This window comes from Seriola lalandi, unplaced genomic scaffold, assembly GCF_002814215.2.
Source record: "Seriola lalandi dorsalis isolate HSWRI2012SDOR001 ecotype SW California unplaced genomic scaffold, Sedor1 jcf7180002054690, whole genome shotgun sequence".
NCBI classification, from domain to species: Eukaryota; Metazoa; Chordata; class Actinopteri; order Carangiformes; family Carangidae; genus Seriola; species Seriola lalandi.
In genome coordinates this window covers 281,993-299,544 of record NW_019525243.1, presented here as the reverse complement: position 1 = coordinate 299,544, position 17,552 = coordinate 281,993, and the positions used below count along the sequence as shown (strand labels likewise).

The 17,552-nt window shown below is 40.4% G+C and overlaps 1 protein-coding gene across 1 annotated transcript in view; it reads right to left on the bottom strand.

Annotated features, from left to right (window-relative positions):
• The window catches only part of prkar1b (protein kinase, cAMP-dependent, regulatory, type I, beta), a 63,783-nt gene extending 46,738 nt beyond the window's left edge, over positions 1–17,045 (bottom strand). Inside the window, exons 1-3 of the mRNA XM_023423312.2 lie at positions 16,923–17,045; positions 15,347–15,534; positions 1,691–1,861 (exon numbers count right to left, since the gene is read on the bottom strand). Of these exons, the coding sequence (XP_023279080.1) occupies positions 1,691–1,861; positions 15,347–15,520 (345 nt within the window). The 5' untranslated portion in view covers positions 15,521–15,534; positions 16,923–17,045. The remainder of the gene's footprint in view (positions 1–1,690; positions 1,862–15,346; positions 15,535–16,922) is intronic.
• Positions 17,046–17,552: the final 507 nt, after the last annotated feature.

Genomic DNA, 17,552 nt, shown 5'->3' with positions numbered 1-17,552 from the left:
CTCTCATTCTAATTCAATTTTAATTCACTTTTCTGTGATGGGCTATTGTGTTGGACAAGCATGTGAATTAATTCCTTTTTTCACATGCTGCTGACGTGGTTGTGTGAGTGGTTGCATGTGTGAGTTGTTGCGTGTGGTTTGGGGATGTCTGTGTATGTATCAGTCCGTGAGATAGCAAGGGACAGCGAGGAAAATGAGGCTGGGGATAGGGGGGCGGCTTGTTGCCACGACACATGACTGCAGCGTCTGGTAGAGATCTCAGACCCATAAACACAAATGCACACGGGTGTGTGCACACACCTGACACATACACACACACACACTACATGCTTCAGTGGCCGTGTGATTACAGTGTGGTGATGAGGGTTCATGCCGTTATGTCATTACCCAGCAATTAATGGCGAGTCAAGTTAATTACAAGTGAATGAGCACGGTAATGATATAGCAACTAGGGTGTGTGTGTTCGTATGAGTGTGTGTGTATGTGGAAAGGTGAGTTATAGTTTCTGGCTAAAGAGCATCTTTTCCTATAGCTCCAATAAAGTATGGAATGGACAGGGCAGCTTTCAAGATGACTGATAACTCCAACAGTCTTGCAGTCCACAATGAAAAAACGTGGTCTCTTTATAAAAGAAATGATTCTAGCTTCTCTTCCCCTTAATCTCTCAACCATAATATATGTCAAGCTGTCTCACAAACCAGGGATGCAAAGTAAATCCAAGCATAAATAAAACCAAAAAGTCTACTTTCAGATTTTGTGTCAGTGTGTGTATATGCACAGCTTTCATCAATTCTGATTTCTGATTTATTAAACTGCATATGACAAGAGAGGAACTTTCTGAATTCAGGGTAGGGGATTAGAGAGACCTAGTTTTTCCAGGTAGAATTCCCCTTATTCAAAGATTTTCTTTGTATTTCTTATTATTCACAGTTATAGCTGCAAAAATTAGTTTATTAATCAATTAGATAAATGACAGAAATCTACCAAATACTTTGATAATGGATTAATTGTTAAGGTCATTTTTTATAGAAAAAAATGCATTTGATGGCTCCAGCTTCTTAAATATAAACTTGCTGCTTCCCACATTTTTTACATTTTTGGGACATTGCCTTGAGCTTTCATTAACAGTGAAAGAAGAAGAAGGAGAAGAAGAAGAAGAAGAAGAAGAAGAAGAAGAAGAAGAAGAAAATATTTGACAGATCAATTATGAAAATAATTGTTAATTGCAGCCTAAAACCTGGTTTAAGTTGTGCATGTAGACATACTGATAGTACACTAAAATGTGGGTTATCAGCTGCAAGTAAAACAGGCTTAAAAGAAAACAGTTGCTCTGCTCATGATGAAGATGACAATTATATGCAAAAATTAGTCTAACACAGTCAAATCTCAGCATCTGTCCTGAACATCAGTTCAGCTGCTGACTCATAAACTGTGTATTTTGCTTGAAATAAATTCACTGGGGTGTCAAAGTCTGTTCATTGACTGCTGTCATAAAATTACACAGCTTACATAATAAACAGCGGTGTTACAGCAACATATGAATTCATCTGTGTAATATGCATTATGCCTGTATCTGTGTGCAAACATGTTGATGAGTTTGCATACTTAAGCGTGTGCATGTACTGGATATGTGCGTCTGTGTGTATCTGTGCACGGATGTTTGCTTATGCATCCATCTTCCGAGACTGACCTTGCGTACGTAGCTGACAGCGTCCTCTTCAGTGTAGACCTCAGCGCTGACCCCTCCCCTGCGGCGCCGGGCCTTGACAACCGGGTTGGGTGGTGGGGGAGAAACCTCATCATCATGTGAATCTGACTGGCTGTTAGATTTCTGACGTGCCATGATTTGCTTGCATTCTTCCTGTAAAAACAAGAGAAGAGACAAGATTGGTAGAGGGACAAGCTTGGAGAGGGCGAGACAGTGAGGGAGAGAAAAATAAAACAGATAGAACATCTATAAAAACAGCGTCCGTCTTAGAGAAATTATTTCAATGTGTAAAAAAAGGCGTATTTTAGGGCAACAGATACAACTACTATGGTAGCTTCAGGCAAGACAAACAAAATCATCTGAGAGCATGTCTTATTCTTCAACCACACAAACAATCACATGAAGAAGGGCTGACAAACCTCTTCAAACACCCTGTCTAACACCAAGCATCATGTGGATCCCTAACCAGGTCAGATAACAGAAGAGAATAAACCTCAGAGAGAGCACAGTGGACACGTTCTAGTCCTGAGTGCACGCTGTCAGGACATCTGCCTGCTGTAGTATGAAGTGGAAGCTATCAAAAATGGAATATGCAGAGAGAAGAAGGCTTAACCAGGTACTCTCCTCCTCTCAGATAATGACCAACAAGGAATAAAGACATCAAAGGGGAGACAGGATGCCTCCGGCTGGCGGTTGTTTCAACTGCAGAACGCTCTGCAGGTGATGAATTATTGATTGCAAATTGATTAAAACATTAGCATAAGTACACAATAAAACCACTGTAGGGTTGTTGAGGCAAGGGCAATGGGATAACAGGTTGTGCAAAGGTAACTGGTATCCACCGCAAAGTACATGTGTAGATCTAACAATAGCTGTATCTGTGTCCTCTTGCTTGCACTGCGTGTTTATTCCTTTATTTGAGTGAATTAGTGTGTCTAATAGCACATTAGGTATTGAGTTGACAGCAGTGTTGTTCACCACCACAGATATTGGTGCAGTGACCATATGTAAACACATTTTTTAGCAACATTTCAGTATATTTCGAGCCTTTCTTCTATTTGCTGGTTCACTGCATTGCTACTGTGCAGTCAGAAATAAACAAAGGTGTCTCAGAGACAAAACTCAAGACAGGAAAGTGTAACTACAAGTGGTGCTCTGACACTGCAGTACAGAAACATCCCACAGACAGAAATAAACAGAAAAAGAGCACATAGTACAGATTTTCTTGGTCCAATCACTAAACAAAATTTACTGTATTCTCCTCCATTTGTTCTAGAAATGTTATTACTTCATTGATTATTAATGAATTTCAACAAGGAGACACAGTCAACAGACAATTGTTTCCCTACCAGATAGACACGCACACATCACGTAGTGAAAACCAGAAACTTGAGTTTGTCAGAAGATCGGACCGCTGCAGACGTTACATTCATACAAATATTGGTCAGGCTTCATGTCCTCGAGAAAAGCCTATTGCCTAGTGGATCGACTAATCAGAAAACAAGAAAACTATTTTGGCAATTTGGATAATTATTCATCAAGGAAGGTATTTTTCATGCAAAAATGACAAAATATTATCTGGTTCCATCTTCCCAAGTGAATGGATTTCTGGCTTTTCTACGATAATAAACTGAATATCTTTTTCGACTGTTGGTCAAACAAAACAATCAATCTTTAAACGTCACCTTGGGCTTTAACGTTTAACATTGAGAGAACGAAAATTATCATTAGTTGAAGCCTTTGTTCAGTCTTTTTAGTGTCATTTAAGATTATGTAAATGTACGAATAAAAATTTTTTTGTTTCATTAATCTATGATTTAAGTAGTTGTATTCTATGAGCTTTTAACACTTGAACAACGATTGATCATTAACAAGGACACCAATCAATTAAGGAAATCGCTTGTTCACAATGAGACACATGCATGCCACCAACAGCAAATACAGACAAAAGTGAGCTTTTTAAGAAGACATATCTTGTTTTACGTCACCATTAAGTCACCATTCCACTGACCTCATAAAACTTGAATTTAGGAGGGCCTGGTATAATACAAGTACCAGTATTTTCTATTAAATGTACTGAGGCAACTTCTCTCTCAAAAGCAAAAATTGCAAACCTGGAGAAAGGAGAAAGAAAAAGGGAGACCTGGAGCAGCTGGGAGCATAGTGATTACTGAATGCCTTGAGCAGAGAGCAGAAATTGCTGCCGCTTCAGGGAGGGACAGAAAGAGACAGAGAAGAAGAAAGAGACAACCTGTGACAACGCAATCAGAAAGACCACAGAAACATGGAGAACCAGGGAGAGAGGTGGAGAGAGTAGGTGACAGTGAGGAGACTGTCATATCACCTGAAAAATGAGATAAACAGAGCAGTCAAATCCAGACCTCACAACCCAGCACTTATTTGCACATTCTTCCTCAACTATCTGCATAATGCACAATGTAAAAGAGTAATGTAATGGGAATGGAAACAGTGATACAGTAATGCTGTGATGATCACAAACATCAGCCAGTTAGTCATCTGGAAGGCAGCAGTCAGCTTGCACTTTCACTCAGTCCTTCCATCTCATGATGTTTTTGTCACAGTCTCTTGAATTCACTCCCTCTTCTGCCTGACTTTGTCTCTCTGATGCACATTACATCCTAAGGTTACAGTGATGCTGTGCCCTGTGATAATGCAGATTTCACACACACACACACACACACACACACACACACACACACACACACACACACACACACACACTCGGAGATGTAAGCAAACATACTCCAGGGCAACACAGACACACACACACACACACACACACACACACACACACACACACACATCTTGCTTACGCAGAGTCACTGCCTGAGGGAACACAGCCAGGAGGAGGAGAAGAGGGGAGGCAGAGCCAGAGAGCAGCATCAACGCACGCTCACACGCTGTCTCACAAACACATGCACAAGCAGACTGCAGGGGAAGAGGTGAACTCACAGATCGAGCTTAATCAAGGTGGCAAGGTCTGCAATCAGGTAACACACCACATCCTCTGAAGACAGTGTCAGTAAAGCAAAAGGAAACACTCACTTCCCTTTCTTTCAAGCACTTCAAACACAGTTATATATAAACTATAAAATATATGAACACATCTCTCTCCTCACTCCAGACAAACTACAAGTCGGACTCACAATCTAGCAAACACTGTTCACATGCTGTTATCTAGAACAGTCACTAACGATCAGTCAAACTAGGTGGTACCAAGCATCTTTACCTTGCAAAAAAACTTGCACACTCCTGCCTTTATGCGATCATACAGGTTAGTATTTAGTAGTATTTACCATGGCATGGAGGGCCCCTGGTCAGGCCTGCTGTGTGTCCCTCAGCCTGTCAGAGGCACCAGGCATCAAGTCAAAGTGTGAGTGTGTCAGAGTGTGCATGGGAATCAACACACATGGATCCCAACCTCATACACATCTGACACACATGCCACACCACAGCAGCATCTTGCCATAGTAGTACAGCGACTGCCGTCTGCGTGTGTGTGTGTGTGTGTGCGCACACTCAGGTTTGAGTGTATGTGTGCAAGTAAACAGAGAATCCAAATCAGTGAATGAGAGAGTGAGAGAGTGAGAGAGTGCGAGTGGAAAAATGTCTGCAATCCCCACGACACAGCAGCTAAAGAACAAGACTACTGATGAAAACACTGATCACAGCAAAAAGCCTGTCTCTCCATCTCTCCTGCGCAACTCTGTCTCTGCTTTCCAGCCTCACTCTCCCTCTCTCGCTCCCTCTCTCTCTCTCCCTCTCTCACGCACACACACTCACAATCAGGTGGCGCAATGAGCGGGCTCCTCTCGCTTCCCCCCTGTCACTATGACAACTGGGTACTGTGAGCATCCTGAATAGTTGGTGGAGAGTCTGAGCAGGAAGCTCACGCTCCTACATTCACGCACACACCACTTCTGACGTCTGTTGACAGATTGTCCCTCTCTCCCTCTCTCTCTCTCTCTCCTTCTCTCTCACTAACACATCTATAGTGATTCAGTTCACAGAAGGGAGAACGTCACACCCTTCAATACAGAGTTCTGTTGTGACCAAATGGCATGCCTGTGCGTTTTCAACCAGCAAATGGCTCCAAACAATCCTATAGGGATACATCATCGTCACATAAATTCCCTGTTTGTGCCCGACACTGTACTGTAACATGCAGTGTCTTTCTCGGTCCTTACTCATCTCCAGCCCCACCCAGTGCTTTCCTCTGAAGTCAGAGAGTCAGCCATGAAGTGAAGACTTTGTGTCTGGCTCCAACAAGTCTTCATACTGTTGTGTCCCCAGAGCTTAAACACAGGGACACAAAAACACTTTTAATCGTAAGTGTAAAAGTATCTACAGAGGAGCCTTCATTAGTCTAAGGTGAGCTGAGAACAGCTGCAACGTGTATTCACCAGCACTTTAGTGCAATTTATTATTTCCAGGATTATGTACAGTAGCTAAGCAAAACCTAATTTCATTCAATTTTTTGCAACTATTTTACTTTTTTGCCATCATATCGCAATCTGTGGAAGTGCAATTTCTATTTCAAATATTATAAAATATCTTTCCAACTGCAAAAGAACACCTCTGGCACACCTTTAATATCCTGCCAACAAATTTTATTTATTTACTAATATATCCTCGACTCTAGAATAAGTGCTATTGCTGTGTGTCCTCCTCTTTCTCTCTCCCTCCTCTCCTCTGCTCTCCCTGCGTCATCATCAGCGGCTAGGTGCCAGAGAGAAAAGACAGCAGAGCAGTGATAGGAGGGGAGACAGAGGACACAGGCGTAAGCAGGACACAGAAGCTTTGTAAAAAGTGGCCTTTCCATTAGAGACACAGTGACTGTAGGTCAGGGATTAACCCAAAGAATGAAGACAGAGACAAAAGATGACACTCATCCAATCCCATCCAACCTTGCTCTGTGTAAAGTAACCATTATTAAACCATTATCAGTTCCAATTTCAACTCATTTATGGATGATGAGTCATATTAGAATGGGCCTCTCCTGTGTTGTTCATTCCCTGAACCAATTTACGCCAATCAGATATGAACAAAAGTTATGACTACCTCTCATCCTAATAGCTCTAACAAACCAGAGTTAATCAGCCCAACCACACATCACGGTCAGCGCAAAAGTATTCAACTCATCAGGAGGATCAGTGGGCTTGCAGCGCAAATACATCAAAATATCCATTCTTCCATCAAGTTAATTCAAGATATTAGATAGAGAAAAGCAAACAACCGCAAGTGGTTACCTTAGGTAGTCCCAGCCCGGTGACGAAGACAATTTCACTCTCCACTGCCAGGGCTGAAAGCATGTGAGTGAACCAAAACCAACAAGTTGCCACAAACACACACACACACACACTCACACACACACACACAGGTAATGAAGCATGGAGAGCAGATCCACCAGCAGAGCTAACAGTCTACTCATCACTCTGTTCCACATCATTACAGCACCACAATGGACAGAAAGTTCGATGATGTTCACTCTCTTTACGGTTGCAACACACATAAATTTAGCTTGCTATCCAAGTAGCGCCTCTCTGCTGGCTATATTAATTCTTTAATCTAAACCCTCAAACCTACAGGCTAACATTTAACCCATAACCAGCATTTACTCCAACCTTAAGCTAAATCTTACCCTAAAATACACATAAGTTAAACTACTTGTAAGGAACAACTTTATTGCCCCATCCGCATCAGGCCTGTAGTAAACACACGTAAATGAGAATACAGTTTCTGGGATAACAAACAAAGTTTTTACTGGCCCTGTCAGTCAGTTTCCACGGCCCACTGTGTGTGCCTGTCATTAAGGGTGCAGCCCAGGCCCAGCCCTCTCTTCTACTTCTTTCCCTTGTTCTGTGTTGACTGGAATTGTCGGTCATATTCACTTTGTTTATTTCACATTTACAGAGCCAGAGCTGTGTAGGAACACCATATTTTTTTTCAGCACATACACACAAAACAGACAAGTGGACCGTGAGGAGATATTCACTGAATTCGACAGTCTATGAATTAGAATTGCCTACTCCACCGTTAACTGCCCAGGCAAACATCTTTTGCTTAAATCCTGTGTAGTTTCTGTACATATCTTTCTTTTCTCACACAAGTAGAGGAAGGTGGAAGGATACAACGGGCAGATGAAAGAGGACAAAGAAGGACCACCGTGGAGACAGCGGCTGGGGGTCCAAATTACCTGTAGGGGCCCAGGGTGGGCAAGGGAGGAGGAGGTTTAGGCCTGGGTCACTGCACCCCAGGCTGATTTTGACAGAATACCATGCTCGCAGCATAGTGGTGATGAGTGAACAAACAGAGGCTGGAGATACTAATTACGCTTGTGATGCGAAACTCTGAAAGAACATACTGTTTGTAATTCTGAACTCAGCTGAAATTTCTGAACTTAATTTATTACATACACAACACTGGCATACAAATAGAGATCGATGGTCTCAGGGTAGAGCAAGAGGAAGACAGGGACCATGTAAAAGAAACAAAAGGGAAAGCAGAAGATAATCAAAGCTACACCTAATTCTCCTCAAAATGCTCTCAGCAGACTCAACAAACAACCAAACCCTCCCGACAAATTGTCAATCACAGGCCTTTGAAGGGACTGGCGGATTTGTTATGATAGGTCCTGGTGACAGCTGAATGGCTGGCGGCCAAGAAAGGCTTCTCATCTTACATGGGAGGGGGAGACAGTGGTTGATTGACTGATAGAGAAACAAAAAGAGAGCGAGGAACTCTCCCATAATACAACATGATGGGATCTTTCACAAACAGAGTTGATGCACCAGAGCTTACATTTGTTTTACTCGACATGCTTTATGATGAGCTGTGCACAATACACAATCACTACAACACTGGCCTACATAGAGATGTAGACAAACAAACATCACCACTTCTGTATCCTCAATCTTCCCTGATGTTATTATGTTAGACTTTAAAACAATAAAACAGGAGGAGAGAGTAAGGTTACTGGAGTTCAGAAAATAACAAATAATTCCATTTAAAAGCACTTTTCTCTGTTACATGATCAGATATAAATCCTAAACTGTAGGTAATTCTGCTGTTTAGAAGAGTCGATAGTAGAGAGTAGAGCTTTTTTCTGATTATCTAAAGGTTTACCGTTTATACATACATACTTGAGAGTTCATAAATGTATAAAATGTTGCTAAAACTACAGGATTAAATCTTATTTAATGTATCCTAAACGCACACATAAAACATTGAATGGATGTTCAAATGGAGATGTATTTTCTTCAGTTCCATAGAAACATGGAGAGATCAAGCAAGTCTAAGTGGGACAGTCAACAAATGATATGTGTGAGATGAATGTAGAGAAGAGAGGGAAAGAAATGGGAGATTAGAAAAGTATGTAACTATAAAAGTAACTGTAACTGTAAAAGTATGCACTATAAGAGCAAGGTATTAGATAGAAAGACAGATGAAGGGAAGCAAAAGTGGATGAAAATCTGCATGGATATGACACCTGAGGAAAAACGAGAGCAATGAAAAGATGAGGGATAAGGTAGAAGTTGCAAAAAAAAAACAGGCATCAAGCATGAGACACAAACTTATGACAGTCCTGTGAGCTTAAAGAACACAGGCAGCATTCTGCTAATCAAACACAATCACAACAACAAACATATATACACATACACATACAGATATACACACTGTTAATGTGAATGGTAATATTTAAGGGTCAGTTCAGCCAAATCATAAAAAGACAAACTTTCCCACCTAAGCACGAGTGGTATCTAGCCATGCAGATCGATTTAGTTCTTTTGTTCTTTGCTACTGAAAAATCTCCCCCGACAATACAGTGGAAGTGAGTGGAATTGTGTTTGTGATGCTCAAAACAGTGAAAAGTTATATTCAAACAACTCAACAGCAATGTTCAGATTCCTCTAAATAATTTACCACAGACTGAACTATCAAAAGTTTTCAGTATTTTCAACCTTTTGCAGAAAGTGGCTACTATTGAAAACTTTCCACAGCTGTTCTATGGCAGACGAGGAACAGTCCTTGAGGGTTCATTTAAAACAAAACAGGGAGGAATGAACTATAAGATGCTAAAACTGTCAGCGGAAATTAATGAGGGACAGCACATTGCAATGAGTTTCAATTTGAGATCACAGAAGAGTGCCGCAGCATTACTCACTCAAATGTGGCGCTTAGACTCATGTCCAAGCACCAAACACATACAGATGGAGTTGAGGAGTGATGGCTGTCATGCGCTGAACATTTGGTTCCCAGTGCAGGTGGCATATCAGTGTTGACTTTCTAAATAGCTGAAGTGAAAACTCTTATGTAATCAAATATGTTCTCACAGAAAGTAATAGAAAGAGGAGAGGGGTGGGGATATAAATGTAATACGTGATAGATTTGCTATAGTAACACAGTGCTACAAAAGGAAGCAGGATGTCAAAATTCAAGTCAAAATTTTCATAAATGTGGCCAGGCAAGGCCTTGAGCCTTGTGAACACGCAATGTGCCTAATTCAATAAAACATCTGCGGTGGCAGCTGCCCACTTGATAAACTGAGTGACATATCCACACTCACACATTCAGTGCTGGCACTTTTTAGCAGATCTGTGATGATACAGACTGATAAGATCCAGTCACCATTTCTGGATTAGTGCCACATTCATTTTACCATCTAAAATAGCCTTCTGCAGGAATGTTCACTTATTACGCACATGATTGTGGTAAAAAAGGACTGCAACAATGAGCACTGTGTATTAGAAATTCATTCTAACCACTGTTTCAAAGCCATCCATTTGCTATAATCTCCTACAATAAGCTTTTGTATTAACAAGAAACTTACTGCCTAATTACAGATATTCCACTGTAAGGTAAACATCCATCTATGCAGCCAATTTAAATTGAATAATACATATTAAAAAATAGAGAACATCTTTTGAAAGATAGCTATGTTGGAATACTTTAAAAACTAAGGCTAAGGTGTCACATGAATGATGCCTTTTTACAGTGTAGTATGCCGAAAATGAAGGTTCACTTCTCAGCAATTACACACTGAGCTGAGCTGATAGAGATACAGAGATGAGAACACCCATCTGAAGCTACTGTTGTAGAGATCAAAGGCGTCATTACCATGCATAAATAGGCAGGATGAAAGGGAGCGAGACGCCTGTTATTTTCCCATTCACAACACCGGCTGGGGACCAGAGACATATTATTATATCAAAACAAAAGTTAAAAACAAACTAGTCAGACTGATGATTTAGTGAGCTTGTGCTTGTGTCTGTGTGTATGTGTGTGTGTGTGTGTGTGTGTGTGTGTGTGTGTGTGTGTGTGTGTGTGTGTGTGTGTAGGCGAGAGACACAAGAAAGAAAGAAAGAAAGAAAAGGAAGGAAGACAGAAAAAAAAAAGATATCAAAGAACTGTGAATGCAGACGATGGAGGAACTGAGACAGAGAAAAGAGATTTTCCAGATAAGATTGTGAGAGCTGTATGAAATGGATCCTGTGCAGATATGAAATGAGGTTAGAAAGACTACCCTGGTGATCTAACTGGCACACAGAAAAAGCTGAACATATGAAAGGACAGAAGGAATAAACTTTGTGAATAAAGGGGCTGACTGAACACAGGATAGACTACAGTCTAACAATCCTCTACTGTTGCCTTGGTTACTGCCTCTAGTGGGCGACGAGTGCTGACGAAAATGGCTGTGAGAGACGACAGAGAAACACACACACAAACATGGAGGGTGAAGTACAGGAGAAATGTGATGACAAAGGTGCATTTTTTTCTTCTCTTTGTTTTGAGAGCAAAAGATGCCTCCTCTGAAAGACTGCCAGAGTCAGGGACAAGATCTGACGACCTGTTCTATTTGAATTCTTGAAATTGGATGTTGTTCTGCATTTAAAAATCAACTTATGTATTTTGATCTGAGAAAAAAAAATATTTTAAGACATTAAGATGAATACTTTGAGCAGTAGAACACTGATAAAGCTTGAGACCAACAATAGGAAATTCAGAAAATAAGATCTTTAGTCTGCAGTCCTAAATCCAGATTAAATGGACATAGCTTGTTGAACCAAATACTGTCCTCAAAGTTACCCTGTGCAGGGGGAAAGGAGCACAATAAGCTCCTTAAATAACTGGGACACCACAAAAACATAAATGGCCTGTTTCAATTTTACAAATGACTGACCTCACAACACAAGAACAGATTTGGACGGCTCGACTAGAATAGTGTTGGGCAACTGTGGGCCTAAAAGGACTGAAAGCCTGGAGCTTTTTATTCCAAGTAAATATACACCAAGTGATTTCACTGAACACCATGCAACAACATGAATGCCTTAAAAGTTTCTGTTGTAATCCAGAACTTTGACCCATAGACAGGAGCACAAGTAGCAATAAGAACATATTATTATAGTGCCATTATGTGCATGTGTAAACACACATTTATAGTGTAAGTGCAAGATGGGAGCCTAAAATGGCATGAATCAAGTGGTAGAACAATTCCTAAAATATTCAAAGTTGATACAGTGAAAACATTACTTGTATAGGAGGTGTCCTCGATATATGTGTCCTCTTGATATTGGTGCACTTTGTCTTGAAGCAAACCCATTTCCTCTAGATAATCAAAATAATATTTCCAGTCATGTAAACAGACATGTTATGTGGAACTGTTAGTTAAATTATTTTTTATAATGGCAATCGTTGATGTTTGCTGCAGCAGATGATTGAGGAGTGACAAAAACAACAAAAACATTTCCACCTCCACCAATCCACTATAATAAGACTCTACAGGTGGATGCACATGAGGAAATGGGTCTGATTAAATGCTATATGTAAGAAGCAGCAGTGATGATACTGTGATACTTGTAATGTAGCTGTTGCAGCATAAGCAACAAGACTGAGCACAACAGCTTACATAAATCAACTTATTGCAAAGGGTGTGATGGCTATGCATTGCAGAGAGTGAAGAATGTCACATGCAAGATTATTTTTCACCAATAACAATGTATTTATCCTTCCCCAGCCACTTATAAAGATTGAACAGGTGCCTTTGGACACCAGAGCGTGTGTACGATACTCTATTTATCTGTGCTAGCTATATTGACAACGTAATAAGTCCTCGGATATAAATTGATTTTTCATACCCTGTTCTCTATAAGGATGTAAGCACATTACATCACTGTACCAGAACATGAGCACATTCATGAAATATTTAACCCTATTTTTCAAACAACACAATTTCTTAACAAGAAGGTGTTGATCACAAAAGAAAATCTTTGAGGCTCATTTATTATCAAAATGGGATACACACAGGGAAGGTGTGCAGTGTATGTCATTTTACAGCATGAATCCCTCACAACTTGCTACTGTATTGCTTCTGCCGAGCGCTATCACATCCATTAGTATTCATGCTGCCTCTCTGACTATGCAGCATTACAGTCCAAACTAACAGCAGTAGCTCCACCATCAATGCTGTGCTTAATTCAACACGGTCTCCTTGACCACAGAGCTCTGTGAGATCACTGAGTTGCATACACGTAATCAAGTGCAGGACACACAAGAAAAAAAAGAACACTCTGATCTTGACCTTAAAACTTCTGGTGCATTCTCTCCTGAAACCTTGGCTTGATATATTGCAGGTGCAAATTGTTGTAAATAAACATGATTGGTCTTCCTGGATAAATAAATGACAGGTTACTGAATAAACAAATGAATAAATGTAATTCACTTGAACATGTAGGTAAAGTAATAACATAATGAAACCTTTGATTTCTGAGAAAAACAAAAGTTGCGGAAAATTTGTCACTCTAAAAACTGATCAAATCAGATGACTCTCACATGCTACCACACGTACACACACACACACAAAACACTGCAGCAAGGATGGAGACCCTCCTCAAGGCATCGGGATGGTGAGCTTGAGTCGCCCTATATCTGATGTTTCTTCACAATCACTTTTCTTGTTGGAGACTTCTTTCCAAGGCTTAAATTATCTTAGGGCCAACATCAACAGCCTACAGCGCCACCTCATACACCTTTATGATCTATTTGTAACGGTAGTCTAAGACTAGAGCCCATTGTTCAACCAAACAAATCTTGTGATCCACTCATGAGCGAACTATCCATCTGCATCTCTGCTTGATCAAAGCCAAGCATCAGAAAAGAACATCCTTTTAGGCTCAATCCTGAGACAGCCTGTTTTAAGGATAACTTGCATTTTAGGCACAATAACAATTTATCTGTAAACTCAGTTGTCTGTTTATTAGGTACACCTAAAAATCATGCAGTCTTATACAACAGTCCTGCAATGAATCCTCTCTTCATGAAGGTCATAAACTTCAGATTTCATTGAAACTGTCTAAAAGTGATGCTGATTCGACTGTATGATCATATTGGAGGATATAGTTTGAGGTGCTGTTGAACTGTTTTGCATTATACAGACAGTGTTTCTGTTATAAATAAAACAATTAATGGGGTGGACAAAATAATAGAAACACCTGTCTTTTTAACGCAATTCAACAGCACCGTGAAGTTGAATCACCGTCAATCCACAGATTGAACATTATAACCTTAATGAAGGTCGAATTTATTGCATATAGTTTTAGCTAGGTGTAACTAATAAAAACTGTAAACCCTATGATACTTCATAGAAGGCAGAAAAAAACTGACAATCTTGGTCAGTGCATTTCTTAAAACCGACAGTATAGTGTGCCTCCTAAACACACGAAAACATCTTGCCACTATATGAAGGTGCACGCTGGAGTCAACACAGTCGCTGAAAAGAGACACATACACACACATTTACAGGCTGAGCAGTCATGTTGTTTCTGGGCCACGGGGAATGTGCTACAGAGGTTGCCCCTGTTTTAACCTGTTTTCTAGTTATGATATTTCTTTTCCCTCTGTTCACGAAAGCCTACTCTCCCCTTTGTAGCTGTTAGTTTTAATGAATGTCTTGTCTTTTGTCTCTCTTCTTACAGAAAGACAGACAGACAGGCAGATAGAGAGACAGGCAGATACAAACAGTCTCTTCCCTCAGCCTGCAAACAGGACACTGCCCTTTTATGGGTGCTCCTCTCACATTCCCTAATGGATTCTCCCATTATAGGATGAAAAATGAAAGCTCTGTTATAACAGTTTGAGCACAGTCTGTTTTTTGTTAGTGGCTGGCTGGGATGTTCTTTGTCTGCTCATATGTGATGGTGTCACAAACATCAGTTGAGCAGATAAAATGTATCAAATAAATTGGTACATGTGAAATACCAGCGCACTCGATTAAATTTGTATTTTCACACACACAAGTATCCACAATATTAAAAGAGCATTCCACCTAATAAATGAGCCAATATTAACATTGTCTAACTCGTATTATTTAAAGACTCTTCCACTCACATAAACTGTATGGTGAGAAAATATTAAAATCTGAGAAATCTGACAAGAAATCACTACTTGGCACACACTGCAATGAACATTTGCCACATATACTCAGGTTAAAAAGTGCATGGCAACTAACAACTTCAAGCTCACCACATAAAAAAATCAGGCTACACAGAACCCCACATTATAAAAAGAGACACAGACATAGAGTCCTAACTCATATAAACACAGAACTTTGTTATCACCAACCTTCTCCAGTTTTTCAAAATGCTCCCGCAGGAACTTCATAGGACGCTCAGGCTTAGCGATGCAGAGGTTCACAATGCACTCTTTGAGGATCTGCTGGATGTTGTGCTTCTGCACAAAAATTTCACAGCCCTTCAAACTCTCGTCTTCTTCCAGAGTGGAGGAGGAGGTGGCCATCTTATCTTTTATCTCTGTGGCAGTGGGAGAAAACAGGGTGGACCATGAGAGGAGGGGAGGGAAAGCAGAACAGAGAACAGGGTAGCAGGGAACAAGGGTTGGAAACACAAAATAGAAGGGACGGGCGAAATGGGGAGCCCACACAGTATGATAAGCAGGGAGAATGGAAGAGAATGGAACTGCAATGGATCGTGGGAATAAGGTAACTGAACATTTTACACCCTGTTGCCAAAGTTTCCTGTGAATGGCCCCATGCAATGAACTGTTGTCAGTTGGCAAAACCCTAAACGAGACATGACAGTGTATGATAAAGGTGATTGTTGCAGGTATATGTTACCTTTCTTAGTTGAAGACAGATAACTTGTAAAAACCTATAATAAAGTTTGTATATTGCCTGTTGGGTTGAGCAATATAACAATATATACTGTGGGACAACGTAAACTGTGAGATTTTGCCATACTGTTTATATCCAGGTAGCTACCCATGTAATATCTCTGAGTGTATTACACCTCTGTGGGTAATGCTGCAATTCAGTAATTACAATATATATCAATATATCGCAATATACAGTTACATATGTGAAGATAGAGACTTTTATTCTTACCACCCACTCTTGTGTGGTTGACATGTTAATAGTAAAATTGTCTCTCAGAATGCGCAAACCTTTTACCTGTGTCTTTGATTGTGGACAGGTGAAAAGAGGGTTATGGTTAAACTAAAAATGGCATAAACAGTATTCAACACGTACATTTACTAAAGTGTACACTTCATGTTTAAACAATGAACTCCTAATGCATGACAAGTTATGCAGTTGTATGTTTCTTTGTAATTGAAGATTGTTCATGAACGTTTCCTAAACTGGTGCTTTAATGTTATTTGTGAGAGTAAACACTTCAGCATGTGGAAGCAAAGCAAATAATGTTAGTGTATGACAACTGACAAAAGCTTGGCTACAGTTATGTCAAATAACATAGCAGTATGTCACATAACAAGCCAGGAAGATGAGTAGGTGCAGCTAACTGTCAACTACCCTCACTTCCTCAATGGGAAATCGCATCTACGGTATGGTTCTTGCTGCATAATAAATCACAATCAGTTATCACTTTAGGGCATGACATCTACCGAGTGCAGTTGCTTCACAGCAAATAGCAAAGCAGTGCCCGCGTATAGCAATTTTGCAATGTACACTGTGGAGCTAGTGATGAAACTGAGCACCTGTTCGGTTGCATTCAATACATAGCTAACCCAGCTAGCTTTGCTAACCTCACAATGACAACCAAACCACAACGAAGTGGAATTACTGCGACTACCACGGCGTAAACACTATCAAGGGCCAGGTCTAAACCGCTTTTTAGTGTTCATAATAACACCATTTAGCCGGTGCTCTCGCTGGTGTCCCTACCGTTATTTTTGGAGGATGCTCAGTGAGAAAACACCTCGCTGGTGGTGGGAGATAGGTGAGGTACTGTTTGTTAGCTGGGATGATGCTGCTGCTGCTGCTGCTGTGCCTCTCCGCTACCACGGCTCGCTCTGCGTCAGTCCCGATGACGTCAATCTGTCATCTCCTCGACCGCAGCGGCAGAGAGCACGCACCAGTTTGCAGGTAAAAATCTTTAAAGGAAACATCCACCCTAAAAAGTGGAGTGTAGATTGATTTCAGGTATAGTGGGGCAGCTTTTGGCAGATCTCTCGCTTTAGACTATAACAGCATATCCAGTCTTAAACCTACAATTTTATAAAACTAGATTTTTTTGCCCATTAGGCAACAAGAAGTGGCCCCCAGTTATACAGGATCTGCCTCAAAAGGGCTTTCATTTCAGCAAAAATGATATTACAAATTATTTTTAATGCATTCAGTCAAATACAAACCTCACTGTAAACTTTAGACTGAGGGAGTGGGGCTGTTGCCAAGTGGATAAAAAGCTGCTTTATGAGAAATCATCTTAATAATCCTACAATTGTGTGTATTTCACACTCAGTTTTAACATAATAATTGCTTTCATTTTAATTCAAAATAGGACATTTGGCGTTA